Here is a 27,490-nt window from a genome sequence, read left to right as displayed (position 1 = left end):
CACCAGATAGGCTAATACAAAGCTTGTGGTTCACTGGTCCTCAATTTTTGTGGGAAAAGCATTCACCAGTTCCAGAGTTTTTCCCATTAGTAGATCCAGAACATGATTCTGAAGTGAGACATGATGTTAAGACATTTGCCACAAGTGTTGCTGAGACTAGGAGTTCGTTGAGTTGTAGGTTTAAAAAGTTCGTGGAAGAGACTTGTTCGTGCTATCACTGTCTTGAGAAACCTAGCAAAATCTTTCAGCGGGTCTGAGTGCAAGGTTTTGCGAGAATGTAGTCTTACCGAGTCTTATGAGTTTCAGCAGCAGACAGAGTGCATGATTGTTAGAACGGTGCAGGCAGATTTCTATCAGAGGGAAATTCAGTGTTCAAAGAAAGAACAGTATCTCCCTAGAGATTCTCATATTGTGGCTTTAATTCCGGTGTTAGATCAGAATGGGTTGATGCGTGTAGGTGGTCGCATTGGACGAAGTGAATTGAGCTTTGGGGAAAAATATCCACTTATCATTCGAGGCAAAAGTCACATTTCAAAGATGTTAATTTGTCATTTTAATGACCGAGTGAAGCATCAAGGTCAACATTTCACTGAAGGTTTTGTACGATCTGCTGGGTACTGGATTACAGGTGCAAAACGCTTAGTTTCCTCGTTGATTTACAATTGTGTGAAATGTCGTAAATTGAGAGGTAGGCTCTTGGAACAGCAGATGTCAGAATTACCTATTGATAGGGTTGTTGAAACTTCCCCACTTAGTCATGTTGGAGTTGACGTATTTGGTCCTTGGCAAGTTGTTACAAGACGCACAAGAGGTTGCCAGGCTTCTTCGAAACGGTGGGAAGTGTTTTTCACTTGTCTTACCATTCGAGCTGTCCATATTGAAGTGATTGAGGAAATGTCGTCATCCTCATTCATTGTTGCATTGCAGATATTGATTGCTATAAGAGGAAAGCTGAAAACCTTTCGCTCTGATCGAGGGACAAATTTTGGGTGCTGTGGATCATTTGAATACTGAAGCCATAAATGTGGAGGATCAAGAAACTGACGTGTTCTTAAAAGGGAATAATTGTCAATGTTTGTTCAATTCCCTACACAGTTCACACATGGGAGGCTCATGGGAGCGTATGATTTGGACTACTAGAATTCTCGAGTCTGTACTCTGTGACATTCGAACTCTTACGCATGAAGTACTGTTTACTGTGATGGCCGAAGTCATTCCATAATCAATGCTCGTCCAATTGTGCCCTTATAATATGACCCTGAACACCCAGAAGTGCTTAGTCCATCAGCCTTGTTAACACACAAAATTGAATGTGATCAGCAAATGGTTGGAGATCAAGATCTTAAAAACTTGTACAAAGAGCAGTTAAAAAGAGTGCAGGTCATTGTGGATCAATTTTGGGTGAGATGGAGAAAATATTATTTGCAGTCTTTGCAAAAGAGAAGCAAATGGCAAAATGATTGTACACAGATTGATTTAGATGATATAGTTCTTCTGAAGGAATCAGATGCTTGTCGGAATTCTTGGCCCTTGGCCCTGTCTCAAAGACCTTTCCTAGTCAGGACGGCAAAGTTCGTTAAGTCGAGGTCACTGTCTTTAGGGATGAGAAACTTCTTACTTACATAAGGTCCTTCTTGTGAAAAAACGAGTAAAAATTAGCAAACTTGTGCGATTTGATTACATGTGTTCACCATGATCAGTATTATTTGTTTTGATGCGACGTAATTACATTTTGCCAGATATATGTTAAGTGACATGTTGACGCCTGTGAGATGTAAGTTTCCAAATGTGACATTATTTGGGTCAGTTTGTTGTGACCAACTAAGCTATACATCATATATGTTACTAGATTGGTTAATAAAAAATGATTGGTAACGAGTAGCAATATCATACATTGACTGCCTAGATTTAAATTTTTGATTTTTCTATGTCTTTAAGTGTGGTTAAAATGCTAGGTGATATCTTTTGATATCAGGCGGGGGGTGTGTTGCCTCGTTATTTTTACGGTAGATTTTCTTTCCGGCCGTTTTTTCCTGTTTTATATTTTTCTTTCGGATTACGAGCATATTTGGCGGAATTCAGTAACGAAGCAGCGATTTGCTGAACAATGACCAAATTTAGTCTATAGCCCCCACATGTTGGTAAATTTTAAGGTTTTTATTGTTGTTAAACATATGATTATATTCTTAAGAACCTTTTTTGTCAGTCACTTATCAGTCAGTTTGTAAATAAGTCAGTTGTAAGTGGTTTCAGTGAGACTGTATTTTCAGCTTAAGTTTTGACTGTGTTTTAAACTTTTAATGGATCGACATGACAATAATTTCATCGAATATATAAAGTCTTAGAGTAATTTTAGAAATAAGTAAAGTATTTCTCTATTTTCTGTTTCAGCAGTTTACCTTGAAAGTTCTGATAAATAAATATTGAAACTGGATCTTCGGTTGCTGTTGAGTCAAAACATCTATGTAATTGGCTCCCTTTTTTAAATATAAGATGGATGTTGAGAACATATTTTTCCCGATAAATGTTTCTGGTGTTTCATTTGTAGCAAATCAATTAAAGTTGTTTAGAATTTTTATAATGTTTATGTTTCGAAAAACGTACAGACATTGTGGCCCATCCTGGGCTAAATGTCGTCCAGTATCTTTAAAAGGCTCATACAGGTTGAAGTGTAAACACTCCGACTTTGTAAAGACTTGTGTACCGTTTGGAATAATGACGATATTCAAAAATAGTGTCATGGAGTTGAAACAGTAGATGTATTATATTCACACTTGCGACATAATTCTCGTAAATACTAAAAATACTTCAATACTTCGATTTACCTATTAATTAAGACGCACGTGTCTCAAATAGTTTGTGCGAGCAAAAAGTATACCAAACACTCACCATATCTAGTCAGTGGATATTATAGAAGCATTCGTCTACATACTAATATCAAAAGATTGAATATCACCTCACATGACGTCATGGTATTCAGCAGATAGGGAGTATTTTAGCAACTTGGGTACAAGGTTACCCTATGAATATATCTTCAAACTATGTAGAAATCTTAGGATAATTTAAGAATTTTAAAGGAAAGACAGTGGAACTAAATTGAATACCGGCATGTAAACACCTTTCTTATGAGCCTCGTTGTATGGGAAATGTGCATTACACCGTTAACATGCCGTTCTTTCCGACCATGCATTCGTTTCCTTTCAGTTTGTTTAACGGTAACCACGGACATCTGCTGACCCCCAGTCGTGTGATTACATCAACCCATCATATAAGCCATAGTGAAGTACTCCTACAACTTTGAAATGTATTCATTCCTCAGCTAGTTTAACGTATTCACATATTTGTGGCTATATATGTGGCGGCATATGTATTTGCTTTGTTTTTCTTTTATAATATTGTGGCATGTCTCGTTGTTGTTCGAAATGTTGCAAAATAAAATAACCGCGCTCTGGGATATCGGGGTTAATACATGTGCGTAAAGTGCCGTCTTCATAGGCTTATAAGGTGTCATACTTACCTCGTAGATTAATTTTCTTTGAGCTAAAACATCTATAAAAGCGAAAAGTTTGAAGGCGTTTCTGAGAAAGCACTTTAAGTACATGCAATAAGACCAGTCTCCAAAGAGAGCAACAAACATACTTTGAATACCAGTTATTACTGCGGCACAATAGAAGAACATATGTGTGAATATATATGTCAATATATCTGGCTCAGTAATCCTCACGCTGTGCGTGTAGGGTCGTATAATTTCAAGCAATTTTCATTCAAGATTACATTCTTCAATAGTGATAACTGATATCATTTGCAAAGTTCTCTTTATACAGTATAATTTTCACACCAGGATGCTGAAGACGATGGGTTGTAGGATTGTGCAGAACAATCAGGACTGCACCGCCGTTATAATACCAAGATGCTCAGAATGGAGGAGCATGTGCGCATGCGTCCACGTCATTTCCTCTTCGTTTGTATTACGTATGGCGGGCGTTCTTCTTGTTCATACGACATAATTATATTGTTTTTTGCAAAGCATGTTAGCCACAACAGCGAACCAATGCTTCTTAATCATGGCAGAAGTCTCCATTGATTCAATGTCGATCCTTTCGTGTTCTAATTCGCTCTCAGAACGTATTCAATGTGCTATTTCGGTATTACTCGAATGTATTGCCCGTTACAAGAACTACTTTTTAATTGTTTAGTATGTTTGTTGAGTTTTGCCTTGATAATAAGATCGTTATTCAGTCATACAAAGACGGTCATTTAAACTCCCCGCACTTGTTCAAGGCAAGCTTATCAATATATGGTATTAATCCGTGCAATATGCAAATATATTTATGTAAGTTAAACTTGGGTGGGTAGTCATTTTCTAATACAATTGCCCCTTACTTCTTATTCAATTTGGGCATGTGTCAGATATTTTACTGGCATGCGCATGCGTACTTAAGACCTGTTAACCACATTACCAACGACAAGTGTAAATACACAAACATTAACTCACCGATGTTATATGAATGAACTACTGACAAGAGGTCAATGATGGCCTAAATTGCTAACATTAATTCACATATATAGTAATATTAGCTGGGATAATTTTTAGTTATAACTTTGTTCAGAAAAGAAAACGATATAACAGCAGAAAAATGCCATTTTATTCAGTTTAGTCCACAAAGTCAATATTTTTATAAATTGGGTAGAGGATTTTAATGGGATGTTAGATTGTATATGCCAAAACTCTGGACATTGCGGTTTATGAGGAGATTTCTATTAAAGTGTATCTATACAAAGTGTCCGCCTGGTGTTTGGTAAGTTTTGATCCTATGTGCACTATATGATCCTAAAGACCAAATATCCTAGCTGCCGTACAGTTTTATAGTTTGGAAGAATACTATTTTTTTATCATATATATATAAATTAACCAAGTTGCCACCACTGCAGGGCCAACCTTGTTCCTAGAGACATGAGCTGAATAAACTTGGTAGAGGAGCATACCAAATGCCACATTTCCCTTCCTTGCGGTTTTAGAGGACAAGATAATTCTCTATATACATATATAAAAACAAGTAACTCCCAGGGTGGTTACAATTTTACCCCATTGGCATGATTTAAACACGCTTTATAAATGAAAAATATACGATAATACATGCCAAATATAAACAACATGGGTTTTGTGGTTTGCAATGAGAAGATCAACTATAAACATATAAGATGAAACAAGTTACCCCAGGTAAGGGCTAATTTTGACACCAGTGGGCATCGATTTGAACCAACTTGGCAGAAGACCACAGTTCGATTGTACATGCCAAATATTACAATTCTGGACCTCGTCCTTCTAGAGAAGACTTTTTAAAGTTATTCTTTATACACATGTATTAGTTTATATGGACCTTGGCCATTTACACCCCACAGGCATGATTTGAACAAACTGTGTAGATGACAATTATATGTATAAGTAACAAATATTACATCTCTGAGCATGGTGGTTAATGGTATACTTTTCAAATTTCCAGGTTTAAAATCTAGTATTTGCTCTGCATGGGGACCTAGATATGCAGCCGACTGGGCGAAGTGATTTAAATGACAGAATCACCTTGTAAAATTGTTATCGACGGACGATACATAACGCCGGATGCCGTATTGCATATTACTACAATAACGCACGTAATGCTCATGTGATTAAAAATATACGATATGTAAACGACGAATGTTTTGGTGATCTTTCAGCCCAATCTCCACAGCTATTACATGTCCATCAATTAGAATGTGTATGGTCCTTCATCGTCGAATACCACAGCAAATAATTCCCTTTGACTTAAATGTAACACTTCAACAATGAATGGAATCTCAGCGCCGAATAGGTCGAGCGCAGGTAACCGACAGCGATGGTGCATTAGAGCAGTACCTTTTCAACCATATTTATTACGCGCTATCGTTGGACCGTATGATTTATGCCATGTGCATGGTTCAATGGGCAGTTCGATAATGCCCGGATTCCATGGATCGTTATGCTATTAATATATTTAGATGGGTCATGCTGTTTTAAATTTCCATTATTAATGTACTAGTTATAATAATATTTTCCTAAATTGACGTACCATTTTATAGAGCACGGAATATTTTATATTTCCAGATTCAAAAGACAATTTCCATAATCCAGTTGATCGACGTCTCGATTCAACGCACGATTCAAGGTACGATTATGATAAAGCCATTATTATGGGCCATCATTGCATTTCTCTTCTTGAAATAAAAAACAGGAGCATTTGTAGCCGGTGTTGTGCAATTATAACACAAGTATGTTATATTCCAGTGTATTTAACTTATAAATATATAAATGCTGGTATGTAATATGAATAGGGAATATGACTATATAAATCACTTTACAATTATAATAACAATTTAATTACATCATAGTAATACATAATAGTATTATCAGTGATAATACAAGTATATATATATATATAACAAGAAATAAAAATGTTATACAATATAGAAATATTGACTCACCAGTGTCCGGATCTACACAATCTATGAAGAATAGTAGGTGTTGATGCACATTGAAAATGTCTTGCACATCTTGCAAGGTTTGATCCGATATTTATGAATAATTAAAAACAATTAGTATGATTCCTAAAAGTCATATAATCAATTAAAACATCTCACCACTGACTCGCTCACGCATGCCACTTTCACACTGGTTATCTTTCGTCCATCATTATAAGAAAATGAATTGTTGTGTTTATTTAGGTTGGCTCTTCAGTGGGTTTTGCCTGCAATTACAGCAACTACTAACAGCGACACTTGACTAATACACTCACATGAGCATCGACTGTAAACCTTGTCAGGATGACAGACGTCGTCCTCGGCAGTACACACTTCGAGAGAAATACTCGTCTGCTGTCGTCGTCGGCTGCACACCACCGATCCACCTGGGAATACCTACACCACGCACAGGCTTAACCTCCAGGGCAAGACACTAAGTCACAGGCTAATACTTACGTTACAGGCTAATACAATTATATATCCTCCTGGAAATACTTACATCAGGGCATCTATCCTCCTGGCAATACTTACCTCAGGGAACACGTCTGCACACGTTTGCGGACCGGGCAGCAAGAGAGCATGGTCATCCCATCAGGCATCTGCGTCCATCCCATTGGCTCCACATCATGCAGCATGGTCCCGTCACATGAACGACGCAAGCCGGGTATCACTATGCAGGGGGCGTGGCACCGGATGTCACTGGCACTACACTCCCCTCACTTTTCTCTTTTTGGGGCCACCCCCTACTCACAAAGGAATCGTCCCACCGAATGTCATAGTCAGTCCGCCACAGACGTCCCGTCGCACCCGAGGAAGTATATTGACTATCTCTCGGACCCCAATGCCCCTTTCGTAAGCAAGGAGGGCGCCTTCGCCATGCAACGTACTCTAAAGCCACTGCGCCCAAGCCGCCCCATGCACCCCAAGGAAGTATATTGACTATCTCTCGGACCCAATGCCCCTTTCGTAAGCAAGGAGGGCGTCTTAGCCATGCGATGTACGCCTAGACGCAGCGACCTAGCGGAACAATGACCGTGCCCGGACTCCCCAAAGTCGGGACAACCTAATTGTTTCAAAACTACAGGCATGCCACAACGTGCACAGAATGGGGGCTTCAACCCTAAATAGACCACAACTAATTTAACCCATTGGCCGATTTTCGTACGAACACCAAGAATATTTTAATATGCATGCATACCCCAATTAAAGTGTAATACCCTCCATAAAATGTCAGTGATCCCTGGTCTGAAATAAAATGTAAATAGAATGCTAACATTTAAGTATTGCTTTATATTGCCGTTCCAGTCTCATGCCGAGAGATTAATGGGCTCGCCCAGCCAGTAAATCCACAATGCTTTAGCCATGGACAGCCTTCAGCTGTGAACAGTTACACTAAACAATCACTAAAAAACTTATCTAAATAATAATTACCACCACGTTGGGTGACATGCAACAGTTTCCCACGGTTCCCGACATGCAACAGTTCCCCACAGTTCATGACATGCAACAATTTACATCTTCTAATGGCAACATACACAATGACGACATGTCCATGAGTTGTTATTCAGAGAAATATAAATAAAAGTTGCTGAAAGAGCTCACAGCTGGATCTGATAAGAGTACTCTAAATGCCTCGCCCTGCCGCCAACTACCCTCCAGTATTCAGCGAGGCGACGTGTACCCACTACGACATCAGGCGTATTACACTCGCGTGAAAACACACCATCAGTACAAGTACGAAATAATAATAATAATTAATATAAATATTAATATAATGCTTGCAATGATTGGAAAACAAAAATATTTAGTATGGCCATGAATAAAATATGTTTTTATGATACACATCCTTTGGCCCTACCACATTCACCTAAATTTAATAAACAAAATCTCTGTAAATTGCTTGAAGACTTAAAATCTAAATTCGTCTTAGTTCCTGCTGATAAGGCTGCTAATAATGTTATAATAATATGACGAGGGATTTATGTTCAAACTATTGCACAAGAACTTTCACAAACTACATCATATTGTGAGTACAATAAGCAACCTAATGAAATTATTACCGACCATATTGCCCAATGTTAAATGTAATAATGACAAAAAATTGCCATCACTTTACTGGATACCTAAATTACATAAGACGCCATATAAAAGTCGTTTTATCGCTAATTCAGTGTCTTGTACCACCAAACAATTATCAGTGTATCTTATATCTGCATTGAGTGCTATTAGATATCATATAGCTAAATTTTGTAATAAAGTTTATGAAAATAGTAATATTAACCTATTTTGGTTAATAAAAAACACCTTAGAAGTTATTGATAAAATTGAAAATAAAAAATATATGGTGTCACAGGTAAGTACTTATGATTTTTCAACACTTCCTCACGCTTTAATAAAATTCAAACTTGTTTCTTTGATTGAAAAAACTTTTGCTAGAGAGAAGTGTTTGTATCTAGCTTAAAACACTAAAACAGCTTTTTTTTTACTAATCAGGTGTTGGATAATTACATCATTTGGACTGGTCTTGACTTTTGTGCAGCACTTACTTTTCTTTTGGATAACTTGTTTGTTGAATTTAATGGTAAAATATTTAAACAAATTATTGGCGTTCCTATGGGAACTAATTGTGTGTCACTTATAGCTAACCTTTTTTTATATTGTTATGAAAGCGAATTTATGTTAGAATTTTCTAAAACTAAGCAAGTAGATTTGATTAATTGTTTTAACCTTACTAGTCGGTACATTGATGACATACTTAATTTAGATAATCCATTATTTGAACAATATATTCACAAAATCTACCCAAAAGAACTAGTCTTAAATAGATCGTGTATATCCAATACAGACGCTGCGTATTTAGACTTACATTTAACTATTAATAATAATTTGATCAAAACTAGTTTATACGACAAACGGAACGATTTTAACTTTGAAATTGTGAATTTTCCGTTTCTAGATGGCAACATCCCTAAATGACCTTCCTATGGTATTTACATTTCGCAGTTGGTACGTTATGCCAGAGCATGTTCGTGTATTAAAGATTGTATTGATCGTAATCTAATATTAACTAAACAATTGCTAAAACAAGGCTTTTTGTATCATAACCTAAGAACTAATTTTGCTAGATTTTACTCTAAGTATGGTTATTTAATTTCAAAATATAATGTTTCTTTACAATCGCATTTAAATAATGGAATCTCCCATCCATCATTTTACGGAGATGTTTTGAAGCGTGTCCGCAAATTAAAATATGTTAAACCAAATGTTCATATTAAACTTTTCAATTTAATTAACTTGCTTTTATCAAAAGGATACGATGCTTATGTACTTAAAAACACGTGTTTGATGGTTTTCGATTCACTATATCTTTCTTCCCTTACAATTTGGAATCATTAGTGATATTATAGGCTTTTTTCACTGTTGAATAAAATTGTGTCATTGTGTCGTATGAACAAATCTGCATGAAAACTACATTATAGGCATTTTTCACTGTTGAATAAAATTGTGTCATTGTGTCGTATGAACAAATCTGCATGAAAACTACATTCGGACTCAAATCGTACATCTAATCATTTCTGTCTTCAGTTGTCAAAACACCTATAAACTGTTTGATTCCAATAATGTCGCTTTAATGCAATTACCATTTTTATTCATTTGCTTCTTAATATTTAATCGCCTAAACTTGTTTTATTAGTAGCACAGCCCCATTTATATTTTTATTTAGTACTGCCCCTGGAATTTGTTCACGTCATTATGTCATTATGGATTTTTGTGACGTCATACGACCGACTTTCCCAGTTGTAATCTACATGCATAGGTCATTGGGTTTATAACGTTCCATTTTAGTTATATTTTCTCTCTGATAGGCGTTTCTTGTTTGATTTAATTATTTTTATTTTTTTAGCAGTCACATAAACAACCAAGCTATGTAATATGGATTTTTTACACCCATTATTGCTGCTTCTTCCTGTATTTGCGCGATGATTATCTGAGATATTAACTCCATGACGCTATATTCTCAAATCTTTTTTTTAAAGAAGGAATGTAGTTGACAATTGTTAATAGTTTTATTTGATCGTTCGTCAAAAAGTTGTAACTCTGTTTCTCTTGTATCTTCAATGCAATTGAGTAATTAAATAGTAATTAAATTGAATGCGTTTTAATTCCCTTGTATTATTGTTTAATTTGAGTTACAATGCTATGACGTTAAATTTCATTTACACTTAAATGTATTATGAATATTGCTGGGCCAAGTGTGAGGTTGAGCGCTCTATAACCAGGTTTAAACCCCCAATGCTTTGCATTGATCGTTCCAAGGCGGTGACCCCAGCTTTATTCATATTTTGTGTTTATGTTGGTTTGTATTGTGCTGTATTGTGCTGTTTTGTACTGTTTGGGCAATCGGTCACTAGCCTTAAATAAAGGACCAACTAATTGTTTTAATGAAAATTCATTACTTCTTCAGCAGCTGGAGTTTCACTTCTTTATATTGCAGTTCCACTTTATATACAACAACACTACAACAATTATAGTGTTTTTTATATATATTTACGGGTGGCAATACCAACCCAAACATCTCCACTCCCACTTAGGGAAACATGAACAGAAAAATGAAAAACGGTATCAGTTGCAGGATGTCATGACAGTGAAATCAACCCTGCGTTGTCACGGAGACCAAGAGTAACCAGTCTAATAATGTATTCAAAGTTACTAAATAATAACCAAAATATGGACTGGTGGGCGAGGCCAATAAGGGACTAATCGAATAAGTGGACACGTGCTTGATTAATCAAACACATCGATTATATCATCAGAATTGTTTGACACATAACAAGTTTACACTTCACTGACACTAAATGGAGCGAAACACAACTAAAATAAAACAAGAAAAACAGAGAACTATTTAAGGTACCCGTCCCCGCCCTTTAACTAGATAATTACCTCAGGCCCCCATGCTCGCTCAGACACTTACCTAATTTCCACCGCTGGGACCGCTCCCAATGGCGAGAACTTGAGGGTCGCCACCCTTCAGAGCAACGCCTGAAAGGTCCCCGAGATCCATCCTCCGAGATCTTCCGGCGTACACACGCGGCGACTCCGTAACCGCACGCACCGCTCTGGCGGTTTACCGAGGAGTCGCCATGACTAAACTGGTTCCTCTGGGTGTTACCAGAAGGAAACCGGCGACTGGACAACTCCTGTGGGACTATGCCGAAAGGTCTCTTGGGTAACCCTGTTAGGACTATGCCGACAGGGTTCCCGTTGCTAGACGATTCTTCTGACGTGCTTCGAAAACTGGACAACTCCTGTGGGACTATGCCGACAGGTCTCTTTGGGCAACCCTGTAAGGACTATGCCGACAGGGTTCCCGTAGCTAGACGATTCTTCTGACGTGCTCCGAAAACTGGACAACTCCTGTGGAACTATGCCGACAGGTATCTTGGGCAACCCTGTAAGGACTATGCCGACAGGGTTCCCGGAGCTAGACGACTCTTCTGACGTGCTCCGAAAACTGGACAACTTCTGTGGGACTTTGCCAGCAGGTCTCTTGGGCAACTCTGTAAGGACTATGCCGACAGAGTTCCCGTAGCTAGACGACTCTTCTAGGGCTGCGTTGCCCACACTGGACACCTCCTGTGGTACTATGCCGGCAGGTCTCTTGGGCAACTCTGTAAGGACTATGCCGACAGAGTTCCCGTAGCTAGATGACTCTTCTTGGGCTGCATTGCCCACACTGGACACCTCCTGCGGGACTATGCCGGCAGGCCTCTTGGGCAACTCTATAAGGACTATGGCGACAGAGTTCCCGTAGCTAGACGACTCTTCTAGGGCTGCGATCGGGACGATCTCGCTAGTGTCCATCTCGACAACCTCTTGTTCCGCCCTGTCTTCGTCGTCCATCTATGCCGCCCAACTTGGGTTAGATCGAGGGCCCAACCCATCCACATCATTTAGGAACAGAATCTCATTCATCTCAAAGCTAGTGTCCATACTAAAAGGAAATGGGAAAGTGAATACTCCGCAACACCGATGACGAAGCCAAACATAACAAAAAAATAATAATAAAATAAACAAATCTGGAAGTTCCCTGCTGGACTGGATACGACTTGCAACTGTTTTCTCCCTCCGCTGTAGCTTCACCGTCACCGACGCCGCCAGTCTCACCGTTGCCCCTTACAGTGCTCATGTCGATTCACACCCCAATGTGACGGACAACTTCGCAAGCTGTTGGCAGCTGCAACGGAACCGCATCATCGATGCCTTCAGTGAACTCGTCTTCTCTGCCGCCGACGCCGCCAGTCTCACCGTTGCCTCCTTCAGTGCCTATGTCAGTACACACCCCAATGTGACGGACAACTTCGTGAACTGTTGGTAGCGCCAACGGAACCAAATCATCGACGCCTACAGTCTCATCGTTGCCTCCTTCAGTGGTCTCGTCGGTGCATACCCCAACGTGACGGACAACTTCTTGAACGGTCGGCAGCTTGATGTTACTAGTGGAGACTCGGTTACCGCACGCACTGTTCCAGCGGTCTTCTGATGTTACGCCATAACCGGAAGCCCTTTTCCGACGGTCTGCCGCGGTGACACCACAACTGGACGCTTTCTTCCGGCTGTCTTCCGCGGTGACGCCAGCCGGATCTGCATGTCCGGCGGTCGGGGTGGCCCTAACTCCAGACTGGACCGCCACCCGCTACACGCGAAACGTACCGACATAACTAAAACCCCCACTGTCCCGCCAAGTGCACTCATCGGTGGCCATCTGTGGATCCCGCACGACTTCTGAAGCTGTCGGCAACGCAAACGTAACCACGTCATGCACGCGGTCGGTATGCTGTAGGCTTCCCCCCTCGAGGCTCAAAACCTGCCCATCAAAAATAATAGTGGCCTCTGCCATATTGATGATGGCCCTGCCCGGATTCATCAAAATGTCGAAACCAAGTAGCATATCGACATCTGTCGGGACTACATACAAATGCTGCTGATACCAGTAGTTACCAATCTTTAACTTAACTGGGCCAACTACAAAACCCTGCATGGAGGCATCCCTTCCTGTCATCAACAGCTTGACATCACGCTGCTTGGGAGGTGGCTGCTTCATGGCCTTATAGACCCGATCTGAGATGAGGCTGACCTTCGCTGCCGAATCAATCACTGCATCAATCATTACGTCACCAACCTGAACCTTCAAACAAAACTGCGCAGCTGAACCCAACTTGTCGACGCGACCTACTTCCGGTCTACTCTGCTGCTCAGCCGCCTCGGTAAATGACAGCGGTATCGACTCATTGTTGGAGACAGACCCGGCGCCCACACGACAACCACACCGGAAATGCTCCAAATTACCAAACAAACACGATATGCCCCGCCTCGCCATTACGGGATACTCGCCCCAATTTGAACCATACCTGCCTTACTTCGATCCCTCGAGGCGGACATTTGAATTTGGGTAACCACTACGGTACCCGTTGTTTTGCCGGTTACCAGCGCTCTCATGGTACGCATTTGGGCCGGATCCCCTTTCATAGGCATGTTGATTCCGATACCCACGTGGACCGCGGCCACCCGTACCCTTGGGACACCTTACCTTGCGTTGCTTGTTGAACCCCAGGTTCTGGGTGCCGTCTTCATTGGAACCTTCGGCCGCATACTCGCCATACAATCTCTCGCCTCCATCGGAACGGAACACCTGAACCGGTTGTCTGACGCGGGAATCATCGTCCTGGCTCCCACAAAAGTTCGACAATCGCTCCACAGAATCTAGTATTCGATCGACTACCTGGGTCAATTTGTCGACCACCGACCCACTTACCGTACCTGGAGAAGGTGCTTTCTCACCTCGTGAACACACCTCGACTCTTCTCGCTTACCCTTTTGGCTATCCATCGGATCCGCGGCGCAAGCCAACTGAACATGGCTATATATCTTCATCATGTTCATCGAATCTCCCATCGATGCGGGTAACTGCAGGTTTACATGCTTGCCGGCCTCCTTGTCAAGCAAACCGTGACAAAACTTCGTCACTGTCTGCTCAGTGGCGTACGCATAGGGCAGATCACGAAATGCCGTTGTTGCCAGCGTCAGCACCCGATCGGACCAATCGTCCAGGGACTCGCCTACTTCTTGTTGGACATCCTGAAAACGACCCTGCGCGGTGGCTGGGAGCTCCCTGGCACCAAAGCGCTCCAGAAGCCGCTGCATAAGCTCGGCGTAAAGTAACGTCTCCCTTCCTTCGGTCAGTAATGCATAAATGTCCACCGCTTTACCAGTTAAACACCAACCAAAACAATCACCGCATTCTTCGTCAGACTAATCTTGCATTCTGGCGTAACGCTCAAACTTCCTCTTAAATAACAACCAATTGCTGCACCCATCAAATAGCAGGCTCTTTGGCAGCTTGGTCAAAACATCCCGATCCCGCTGGGACGGGGGGTTAATTGGGACTGGAAGGCTTGTCTGAACGGGGACACTGCTGGGTAGGGTTACCTGCAACGGGTGGATTGCTGTGTGCAGGGTTATTACCTACTATAGGTAAATTGCTGGCTACTGTCAGATTACCTACCACCGGTAGGGTGCTTTGCACGGGAACACTTCTCACAACGGGTGGGTTGTTTATCATTGAGAAGCCACTTACAACAGGTTGGTTGCTAGGCAGGGAGACGCCACTTGCAATAGGTTGGTTGTTATACAGTGAGACGCCACTTACCACAGGTTGGCTGTTAGGCATGGTGAAATGGGTTGGAAAAGGCGCATAATAGGAGCAGGAGGGCTTCTTGGGACCCGAAAGTGTCCCAAATATTCTGCGGACGTCCCTCTAAATTGTGCTGGCACGTTGTAATCTGTCGCGCGCCACGGGCTATGCGCTGAAGGGGCCATGGAAGAGGCCTCTGAAGTAACCGAGCGAAAAAGGCTACTTTGCCTAGGTCGCTTGATTGCCCTACCAGCCCTCATCTGGGGCAAACCTAACCACTGGGGCGGGGCGGGGACGCTTGATGCGACATCAGACGGTATCGGCATGCCTGTCACCACCACAGGATCTGGCTGAAACAACAGACGCTTGGGGCACAAAGGCTTTGCAAACTGGGGAAGGAAATCACTCCATATCCCCGGGCACTCCTCCCATCGAGTGATGTCCGCCTCTAAATCTGATATCTGAGAGGCTAGCTCTGCCTTCATCTGGTCCTGGTTTAGGTATGGCGTGCTTACACACATTGGCTCTGAGGCCCTGGACCTACTTGGGTGTTCTTCTTCCGTTCCACTGGCTTGGGACGCCGCTGCAAGCATTGGATTTTCTGCTAAATGCAGCTGGTCTAACTCCCTCTCACTTAGGGGCCGCCCAATTAGTACCTCCAAGGTGTCCAGGTCTAAATTACCTGACCCTTGTCTAAGTTGGACAATGTCCCGCGCCAATTTGGGCCCTACTCCGGAGATCAACATCAACGTTTGTGGGGGGTCGAAATTTACCCGTACAAGACCCGGAGACATATTTCGGCTACTCATTTTTAATGCAGCACAGTACACAAAAAATTGAAGAAAAACAGCACGCACAATAAAAATACGACTACTCTAATTAATTTAAAAATTCAATGCAACAATTAAATATTAATTGCAATAAAACAATTATTTCACCATATCCATTACACCAATCCAAAACATTGTAAACATTCAGGTCGGCTAGTGCACTTAAACCAAAGACCTATCAATATACATTATATCATGTATATTGATAGGTCTTTGCTTAAACGGACCTCGAATGCAGACAAGGTAAATTCCCAGCAGTCAGACCACGTGGTCACCCTGCAACAAGTCTAAAAATAGACGGCTGGCGCGTTACACATGTCTAGCATAGACCACTTTATGGATAGGAAAAATATACAAACTAAATACGATTCGTGGTTCATTCTATACATAGATGGTGACGTCACTACGTTATTGTCAGTAAGACCGGTGTGACACAATGATTCGTGGTTCAATTTAAACACAGGATGCCGACTTTCGCAAAGAATGAGCCTAATCGTTAAACACAATTTTCACTTATCCCAACTTCTAGACACCATTGTGGTGTTTATTTAGGTTAGCTCTTCAGTGGTTTTTGCCTGCAATTACAGCAACTACTAACAACGACACTTGACTAATACACTCACATGAGCATCGACTGTAAACCTTGTCAGGATGGCACTGTCGTCCTCCGCAGTAAACTCTTCGAGGGAAACGCTCGTCCGCTATCGTCGTCGGCTGCAGACAACCGATCCTCCTAGGAATACTTACCCCACGCACAGGCTAAACTTCCAGGGCAAGACACACTAAGTCACAGGCTAATACTTACGTCACAGGCTAATACTTACGCTCCTCCTGGAAATACTTATATCAGGGCATCTATCTTCCTGGCAATACTTACCTCAGGGAACACGTCTGCACACGTTCGCGTACCGGGTAGCAAGAGAGCATGGTCATCCCATCAGGCATCTGCGTCCATCCGATTGGCTCCACATCATGCAGCATGGTCCCGTCACATGAACGACGCAAGCCGGGTACCACTATGCAGGGGGGGCGTGGCACCGGATGTCACTGGCATTACACTCCCCTCACGTTTCTCTTTTTATAGAAATAAATACCGTTCTAAAATATCATATTTCATTAATTTCCTTCGTAATATGAAACAACCTCCGCGCAGAGATTTGACGGAACCAGTATAACTGTATCAAATTTGAGAGCATGAAACGACATATATGCATGGTAATTTGGATATGGCAGTGACCGATTCGATGAGTGTGAAGGCCGTTCGCCGTTCTGACTCGACATTTGTTGTTGAGCTGTATGTGAAGGTCGTTTCTGCGTTGGGGTTGTTTTTACGTGGGTCTTTCGAGCACACCTCAATAAACATGTCTTTGACAACACTGGCCAGCGTGTCCAGGACCTTAGCGAAATCTTTTGGAATCCAGAGGTTAGAAAATAAATGCATGTGGCGATATTAACTGGCGAAGTTGTTTTCTTGCAATGTATTTTTTTCTGACTCAGAGGCAGGGAAGTTACGGTGACCTTGTATTTTGCACACGAATCAGCTGATCTGTTAATTGTTGTTCACATTGTTTTCTTGACGAAAGAAATTGTGGGGTATAAACTTGTCTGTTTTTATATACACACGACTTTTTGTCCGAAATATTTAACGCAAGACTGCAAAGAGAGTCACAAATTTGGCATAGTACTACCATACGCCGGTTTTGGAAGGTTCGTCCGAAATTGGAAACAGTTGTCAAAAGTTAAAAAACTCATGCGGTTAAACGATTTGTTTTACAGATGTGCCACATTAGTATCTTCTGGATTCCATTCAACATCAAGGGTTGATGGCAGACCCAAATCCCCATTCCCTGATCCCAAAAAGGACATGATCAACAACACAAAAATCAGAGGAATTGATATTCTGAGAGATGCAAAATTGAACAAGGTTGTTATCATAATTACAATTACTTTATAAAATATCTTTATTTACAAGAATGCAAATAAAAAAAAGAAGATAAGCTGTTTTATTGTTTTTTATTGAAAACACAAAAACACGCTAAGTATTTAATGTTCAATACTTTTCAGGGTCAAGCATTCACTCTGAAAGAAAGACAGTTGATGGGAATCCATGGCCTTCTTCCACCTGTTATCATTGATCAAGATACACAGCTGGCTCGCGTGATGTCCAACTTTAATAAGCGCAACACTGACATTGATAAGTACATCTACCTGATGGCTCTCTACGACAGGAACGAGCGTCTCTTTTATCGTGCGCTTTGTGAGTACACAGAGCTAATGATGCCCATTGTCTACACACCAACTGTTGGCAAGGTTTGCCAAGAATATGGGCTGCTGTACAGAAAGCCAAGGTAAAATTATAAAAACTGGGTGTGTTTTGTTGTTTAAAACAACTTGAACACATAATGAACATCAAAATGCGTTTGATAAAAATAAGTGCAACTTTCAAAGATATTCATATAAATTGATACTTTGGTACTTGGTCATTGCTTATGTATGAATTGCCCAGAATACAGAATGCTTAGTGTTAACTTGTGCATATATATGAAATACTATTGTTTCCTCTTCTAGAGGTCTATTTTTGTCCATTAATGACAAAGGACATCTGTATCAAATGGTGTGCAATTGGCCAGAAAACGATGTGAAGGTAAGGCACTTTTTCTTAATCTAAAATAGAAAAGTGTCAAACTTTGCTGTTTATTCATCATTCATGAAAGAAAGAAAAAAATCCTGAAATTTTTTACTTGCTACGATACCCAGTGGTCTAGTGCATGTCTGCTTACTTCATTCATTACAAGTACAGACCAGACATATTAAAATCAAATATGATTTTCAACCGTCTAATAGCATTTACAGTCAGACATGTGAAATATGTATGTATATAACCAGCTTAGAGATTGAGAAACAGGGTTCCAGTGGGCAAAACAAAGTTGCGCCACCAAATTTCGCCAATTAAAAAAGTTTGTGTAATTGTTTGTAAATATTATATTAAATGATGTCAATAAGGTTGATATAGATTCTGAATAATTCAGAATGTATACCAACCTTATTGCAATCATATATAAGCATAATTTGTGTAAATCTATAATATTCTTATAATCCCGTTGAGGTATTCCATGAACAAATTCCCATCTAGAAGCGCCCCTTCAACATTCCCACATGCAATAGAATATGCACTGTCAAGCTTAGTTTGCATGATCCACAGCCAGTAGCTAGTAGATATTTATGCAAAGTTTCCATGATCCATAGACTATAGTGGTGATGTACATGTACATAGATATTCATGCAAAGTTTCAAGATCCCAGCTGTAGTGGTGATGTACATACATATGAGCCTCTGTGAAAATGGGTTAAGCATAGTGCCTGACGTAAAGTATCGTCCCAGATTAACCTGTGCAGTCTGCACAAGCTAATCTGGGATGTCACATTCCACTTTTATTGTATTTTTAACCAGGTTTTCCGAAGGAAAAAACTGGTTATTAGATTGGCGAATGCGGGCTGGCTGGCTGGCGGGCGGGCGGAACAAGCTTGTCCGGGCCATAACTATGTCGTTCATTGTCAGATTTTAAAATCATTTCGCACATTTGTTCACCATCATTGGACGGTGTGTCGCGCGAAATAATTACGTGGATATCTCCAAGGTCAAGGTCACACTTTGAGTTCAAAGGTCAAAAATGGCCATAAATGAGCTTGTCCTGGCCATAACTATGTCATTCATTGTGAGATTTTAAAATCATTTGGCACATTTGTTCACCATCATGGGACGGTGTGTCGCACGAAAGAATCACGTCAATATCTCCAATGTCAAGGTCGCCACGACTAAAAATAGATTTTTTAAAATAACAAACTTAAAAAGGGGGTTAATTTTGTTTGTTCATTTCAAAAGTTCAGTTTGAGTTTTCTCCCTTTATCAGATTTTTTTTTCACAATGAAAACCTGGTTTTGTGACAATTTTGTCCCTTGTTTGTTTAAAGGAAGACTCTTCATGCTGAAAATCCAGTGTAAGCAGACAATATTGTCCCTGATTAGCATGTGCATACTCAACAGGCTAATCAGGGACAACACTTTATACACATGAATTTAACCCCATTTCCTCAGAGCGGGAATCATATTCATTCAGTTTTCTTGATCCACAGGCTGTAGTGGTGACGGATGGGGAGAGGATTCTAGGCCTGGGTGACCTTGGAGTGAATGGCATGGGTATCCCCATTGGCAAGCTGTCCCTGTACACAGCTCTAGGAGGTATCCCACCACATGAGTGTCTCCCGGTCGTGCTGGATGTAGGCACCAACAACAAGGTATGTACCCCAGTAAACTGTCTGAGACTGTTTCATTCTTACATCTCAATTAAAGCTTAGAGGAAAAGTGCATCCAGTTCACAAGCCATGTATCCAAAACTGATTTTTTTTTTTTATTAAATAAAGTGATGAAGATGCTTGCGTTTTAATTAAATCTTGGAAGAAAAGTGTGCTCGATCTCAAACCCATGACTGCAGGAACACAGCATGGAGCTCTATCACCTGTAGTTACTCGAATGCTGGTTGTTGTACATGCACAGTACACCTCAGACCTACAAATTTGAAGTCTGCATAATTATATGATTTTGGCATGAAGAAAAGGCAAGCTATTAATCTTGTCCCGGTATTAGAGTCCGAGCAAGGTTTAAGTTTTTAGGTACGCTAGTTTCTCAGGAATGGCTTGATTGATGTTACTCTTACTTTACACATGTATTCAACATACTGAAATTACCCAAAAACTGGGTATGGTAGGTCTTGAATGATATTAAATAAATGGCTTACATAGGTTAACCAGTTAACCTACCGAAACGACCAGTTAACCGGTTACATTTTCGGGAAAAGGTTAACCTGGAAAAAATATATGATTATGTTTTTTTCATGGAATATTTCGTACGATTTTACATTTTTCGCGTGACATGCTGCCAACTTGCGCTGGCGACTAGTAAGAACAACATTCCGAACCATCGACGGTAATGAATTATGTGTCAACAATCAAATTAATAAAGCAATTAATCAATACCTTTGTGATAACAAATAGGGGGTACGTTTTGATAACTGCATGACACTATTGGTCTTTTGACTCGCTAAAATTTAACTAGCGAACTGCGGTGAGTGGGAGTTATTAGCGAAGATGTAATTGACACGTTTATTGAACTCGCGATAAAAACAGTTGAGATATTGGACGGCTTATTTTGAAGTTTTGTTAACCAATATCCAACACTGATTGCTCGCGAAAATACCGTGTTTATAAGTAACAATTATATCAAGAATTGCATTCGTAGTTAAAACCTTGACGAGTTAACGTCGTTTTTGTTTATCAAAAATTAATATCATTATGATAATTTACGTCCAACCATTCCACCATTACCGTCCGATGCATGTTCTATTTAAGAAAGCAAATCTAACTAATTCAATAATTAAACATCAATTAAAAATATTTAAAAAAACAACGTTAAATTTAGTATTTGTGTAATTGCGTAAAATTTGTGCGCTATGGTATGTCGACATACATACAAAACTATCAGTATTTGAGATGATAATACTTAGTTACTTCGCTATTAAATAAATGTACTGATTATATTAAATATTCACCTTACATTTCGTTCAAAATTAATGTTATTTGTGTCCTTTATTTTACGCACTGATTTTAATTGTAAAATGAAAATCAAACGATACTACTTCGGCTACAAACGCTAAAATGCAAACAACAAAATGTGCAATTATCAAATAAGAAGAGATGCGGATTCGTTGAACACACATGACCCACTTTACATTGAATTGAAAGGGAAAAAATATTTCTATATTAAGCCAATTTGAGTTTCAAAAATTATAACAGAATGAACAAAGGAAAAGGAACTCACCATTTTTGTCAGCCATACGGCGCGAACGTAATATAAGCGGCCCAACCAAAAATAAGTTAATAACACGTGAAAATGAACATTGTGTTGTTCTTTGATTTTTTACTCTTATGCATTTACGCAGGAAAAATAAATAAAATATAAAGCATACATTTACAAAATTATGAAAATATTCTTTATAATTCATTTTATAACAAAACTGCATGGCATCAACGCAAGCGATTTCAAATTTGAAATTACTTTTGTTTCTACAGAGCGGTTCGAGCAATATGACATTTTTACGTCTCTAAATCATTTTAACTACTTAATGCGTTTCGGTTAACTGGTTAATAACAGATTATGGAAAAAGGTTAACCAGTTAATGATTTGTGTAACCTCTTGCATCCCTACTATATACTAGTACACAATAATTTGTTGTTTGTTTAGCTAGTTTCTCCTTAGGAACTTCTTTAGGGATATAAATTTATAACATTTATTCCCCATATTAAAATGACCCCAAGGGCAAAGTTTGGCAATTCTTGTTATTTTTTTTTCATAATTAAGGTGTTTTTTTGCAATTTAAATGTTTACATTATAAACCATGTAGACAGGTAACAGGTAATTATATGGGGGTGGGGTCAAGGTCAAGTACACTAAAAATAATAAGATACTAAATGAATTAATCCCGAATATCCAGTCATTGCTAGTGTTACAACTTACATGTGGCTTGCATGAGGTCAAAGTAATTATTACTTAAAATAAAATATGAATTCAAAAATAAATTGAGCTATTGTCATGCAATTACAAACATAAAGTGTTCCATTAATCTTCATCTGGGACTGCAGATGAGTGTCAAGGTCACTGTTATTTAAGATAAATTGTTTTGTCTCTATAACTGAATTACAAATTGAGCTAATGTGTTAAAACTAAGTAAATAAATGCATTTAATCTCAGCATGGGATTGCATTTTGGGTGTGGGGGTCAAGTTCATGGTAAGTAGATATTAAAGATTCATTTGATCTTGATAACTTGATTACTAATTTGGCAATTTTCATGAAATCATATACATGGAATGCGTACCACCAGGAAATGGACATGGGTAAACATGGGTTGCTTTTCATGTTACTTTCGGAGGGAGTACAAATGTGTCAAAATACGTTTCTAAGTGGTAAAGGGTTAAAGATTTTACTGGTTCATCTTTTTCATAAGTGATTTGAATCCTAGTTGATTGTGTAATATATTGAGTTTTATGACAAGCTAGCAGAGCCTGTATCCTGATTTGCGGGAAAGAAGTGAGTCATCATGGGTTGAGGTGAATATTCTTAGCTGTTAAAAGGTTTTCATTAACTAACACAGCACAGGGGAAAGTCTACAGTCCAGGGTGCATTGTCGTTATTTGTCTTAAGAGGTCAATCCACAATTCGGTCTCGATACTTAAAAACACGTTGGAGACACTGTGTAGACAGTTCATTCTGAGTGCTTAAATTACAATTACGTTGTTGTCACTATATATTATGATTATTTACATTAAGAGAAAGATTAAAATGACATAAATTGAACTCAACTTGTGTTGTGTTGATACTTTAATTAATATCCTCAAAACACAATAACTAGCCACACAGAAGTGTACCATATCTTTAAAATAACTTCTGGTTTTATGTTTTACACTTAAAACTCAAGTATGGCAATGAGTTAAAAACTGTTTTTTTATTTCCATGTTACATTGTCAGAGTGCGCACCAATGATGTTATTCTAAACTGTGCATTATAACAATTAAAAAACATTGAACATACCACTAATGGCATTTAAATTTGAATGTGTAAATAACTTATTTAATGGCAGAATGTCTCAATCAAGGACTAGAAAAAAGGAGACAGTATTCAATTGTTTATTCATAAACAGTTTTATGAACAATATTTCAATTGTTTAGTATGCCAATAATACTTCTCTTTTAGACATTGTTGAACGACCCTCTCTACATTGGCAAACGGACTCCGAGAGTGACTGGACCAGTTTATGATGAATTCATTGAGGAATTCGTAGAGGCAATTGTCAAAAGGTATCTATCAGTGTTCTTGCATTTACAAAAAGCGTTTTTTTCTTCTTTATAAAGTACCTCTAAAAGGCTCTTTCTCTATTGAGGCAAAATAACAAAATTCCCAATAGCTGTCCCAAAAATTCCCTAAAAGAAGGAAAGTTCAGCGTCAGCGTTGGCGTCCGGTTCAGTTTTGTGTTTAGGTCCACTTTTCTCATAAAGCATCAAACCTATTGCATTAAAACTTGGTACACTTACTTACTATCATGAGGGGACTGGGCAGGCAAAGTTAGATAACTCTGGCGTGCATTTTGACAGAATTATGTGCCCTTTTTATATTTAGAAAATTGAAAATTTGGTTAAGTTTTGTGTCTAGGTCCACTTTATTCCTAAAGTATCAAAGCTATTGCTTTCATACTTGCGACACTTACTTACTATCATAAGGGGACTGTGCAGGCAATGTTATGTAACTCTGACTGGCATTTTTTCAGAATTATGGCCCCTTTATACTTAGAAAATTGAAAATTTTGTTAATTTTGTTAAGTTTTGTGTTTTGGGCCACTTTACTCCTAAAGTATCATAGCTATTAATTTCAGACTTAGAACACTCACAAACTATCATAAGGGGACTGTACGGAAAAAGTTGCATAAATCTGGTTGTCATTTTACCGAATTATGGCCCTTTTTTGACTTAGTAACTTTGAATATATGGTTAAATTTTGTGTTTACATCCACTTTACTTCTAAAGTATCAAGGCTATTGCTTTCAAACTTCAAATACTTTCATACTATCATGAGGGTACTGTACCTGGAAAGTTGAATTTACCTTGACCTTTGAATGACCTTGACTCTCAAGGTCAAATAATTAAATTTTGCAAAAATTGCCATGACTTCGTTATTTATGATCAGATTTGATTGATACTTTGACAAAACAACTCTTACATGACATACTACAATAGACTCCACCCAAACCATCCCACATGCCCCTCTCCCGACCCCCCCCCCCCTAAAAAAAGCATTTTTTTTTCATTTTTTTTTAAAGATCATCTTATAAATGACTACACCCTCACACTATACCCCCCCCCCGACCCCACCCATCCCCCCCAATTTTTTTTTTGGAAACATGGTTAAAAAACAAAAATATTTATTTTTATTATTTTATTTTTGAAAGACTGTCCAACTATCCTACCCAAGAATCCCCCCCACCCCAAACAAATAAATTATTTTTTATTTTGTTTTTGCATTTTTATTTCTTATTTTTGGAAGATACTGTAATAAGTGACCACACCCCCACACTATACACCCCTTTCCACCCCACCCATCCATCTTTTTTGATTGAAGTATTGAGATAGTTCCCTTCACCTTTAAAAAGAAGAATAGATGAGCGGTCTGCACCCGCAAGGCGGTGCTCTTGTTTACCAATTGGCATGAAACCAGTATGTTTCTAACTTCAGCAAAAATAGTCCCTGTAGAAAGATACAGTTGAAAGACCAATTGCTAAAATGTCCAACTCCAGCAACTCAGTAGTAATGTCAACTGAGTTTTAAGAAGATTTTTAGGGTTGACAATTTGTTGTATCATTTATGTGGGGTGTTATATAGAATTTGTTATACCAACGTCCAACAAATAAATGGGATGATTTTTTACCTTTTTTTAAAAAAAAACTGAAGTAGTGATTCCACAGTCATTTATTTCTATGCACTGGATTGTCATCATTACGTAAGATTGTGTGTGGTGTTAGTTTGTTTCGTTTATAACTGTTTAAGAAAGCAAAAGTATAATAGGAAAGAAAAACTTAAATAAAACGACACATTTGGATCAAGCATGGCAATTTATAAGACAATTAATTGTATTTCTGGTAAGCACAAATCACATGAAATAAAACAGTACTGCCCAATACTGATTATATTTGTGTGACTGCCTATGGAATTACACATGTTTACAGCTGGATAGAATATTTGTAAAAACACTGGATAAATATACCCGTAAGCATCATTGGACGCTAAATTTTATAGTTTAATATTCATTCAATTGTGGTTTTCCGATGTTCTCTGTGCAAGTGTGACATTATTTACAATTATACCTCACTTGACTTTACTATAATACATTTCCATTAACCCATCTCTGATTTTTTTTATGCCATGATGTTGGAACAAAATATTTCCCTATTGGGCTATAATTAGTAATAAACCCTTCAGGTAGCCCTAAAATAGTAACATGGGTTTTCCGAGGATTCCAACAATTGGTAGGTGCTTATTAAACTGTATATAAAAATCAATTGTGATGAGCGCTTTATTTTAATGTTTAACCTTGACTTTGAGGTATGTTTTTGAAAGTACAGCATGTTTGCTAGGTATAATAAATTAAGTATCATACAGGGCTGTAAACCTATTGCATATAAATGTCCTTTATTTTAGAACAAAATGCTTAATGTTTAAACACCTCTTATATTTTCCTATATTTCCGACAACTGCTTATATTTAAGCAAATCTTGCTAATGTATACATCTAGTAATTTTGCTTGAACTTCATACTTATTAAGAATGTGTATGTTAGATTTTCTTGCTTGCTTCGTTTGCCTTAAACTTAGATTTAGTGTTTTGTGATACAATGCTTGTCTCAGTGTACAATTTGTTAATGCATATCTCTGTTTACAATTTATTAATGTGAACATTTTCAGAAAATTCTTTGTTAATTAAAGACTAGCTAAGTGTAAGTTTTGTTAAAAGGATACAATATCATTCATATAGAAGTATTTATACTCTAATCTTTCTATTATCAGGGTTTTTTCCCCTACTTTTTGGGAAGATAGCCCATGGCTTTGGAATTCGGAATTTTATCGGCATTTTCATGAAATTGGGAAAATAAATTCATTAGCCTTTTTTTTTCCACACGAAAAGTCCATTGAATAGGGAAATACTAAATTTTACATAACTCTTTATAATCATTCAAATTAAAAGAACAAAATCATATAATACTTTGTTAGATGTAATTGAATTAAAATTGAGATAAAATTCTTTAAAAAAAAAATTAAATAATTTTTTTTTTTTTTTGAAATTGGGAATTTTTTGCCACATTTTGGGAAAAAAGTATACTTTTTGGGATTGGGAACATAGCCGAATTTCGGCTATAAAATCGGCCAAAAAAACCCTGACTATTGATTGCCTGAACTACTCACATTGTATGACCTAAATATAGTATACCTGTATACAAATATGTCACAATTGTATTGGTATTTTGTATGGAACTTATACAATTAAGCTACTGGCTTAAAAGCGTAACCTGAGGAAATAGGAAAATGGATCAGCTTTAAACATTTATCATCAGTTTATATATCTGGAAACTTCTGCCTTATTTGAAAGAGCATATATAAAGTTGTTCCGCAACGGCTGTCTCCTTCACTTCTAACATAATTACAAATAGAGAAAGAAATAGGTTCTAAAGAAAAATTATTATATGAATGAGCTGATCTGTATAAAAACGCTTCTATTTTCTTGAAGAAGTGGTTAAACTCCTATATTTCTCTAGCATTTATTTTACATTTAAATCA

The 27,490-nt window shown here is 38.6% G+C and overlaps 1 protein-coding gene across 1 annotated transcript in view; it reads left to right on the top strand.

Annotated features, from left to right (window-relative positions):
- The first annotated feature begins 17,270 nt into the window (after positions 1–17,270).
- The window catches only part of LOC127852921 (NADP-dependent malic enzyme-like), a 29,649-nt gene continuing 19,429 nt past the window's right edge, over positions 17,271–27,490 (top strand). The window contains exons 1-6 of the mRNA XM_052386956.1: positions 17,271–17,482; positions 17,836–17,983; positions 18,124–18,407; positions 18,628–18,703; positions 20,192–20,353; positions 23,864–23,967. Of these exons, the coding sequence (XP_052242916.1) occupies positions 17,286–17,482; positions 17,836–17,983; positions 18,124–18,407; positions 18,628–18,703; positions 20,192–20,353; positions 23,864–23,967 (971 nt within the window). The 5' untranslated portion in view covers positions 17,271–17,285. The remainder of the gene's footprint in view (positions 17,483–17,835; positions 17,984–18,123; positions 18,408–18,627; positions 18,704–20,191; positions 20,354–23,863; positions 23,968–27,490) is intronic.

The sequence above is a fragment of the Dreissena polymorpha genome, chromosome 12, assembly GCF_020536995.1.
Source record: "Dreissena polymorpha isolate Duluth1 chromosome 12, UMN_Dpol_1.0, whole genome shotgun sequence".
Classification (NCBI taxonomy): Eukaryota; Metazoa; Mollusca; class Bivalvia; order Myida; family Dreissenidae; genus Dreissena; species Dreissena polymorpha.
This window is presented reverse-complemented; position numbering and strand designations above follow the sequence as displayed.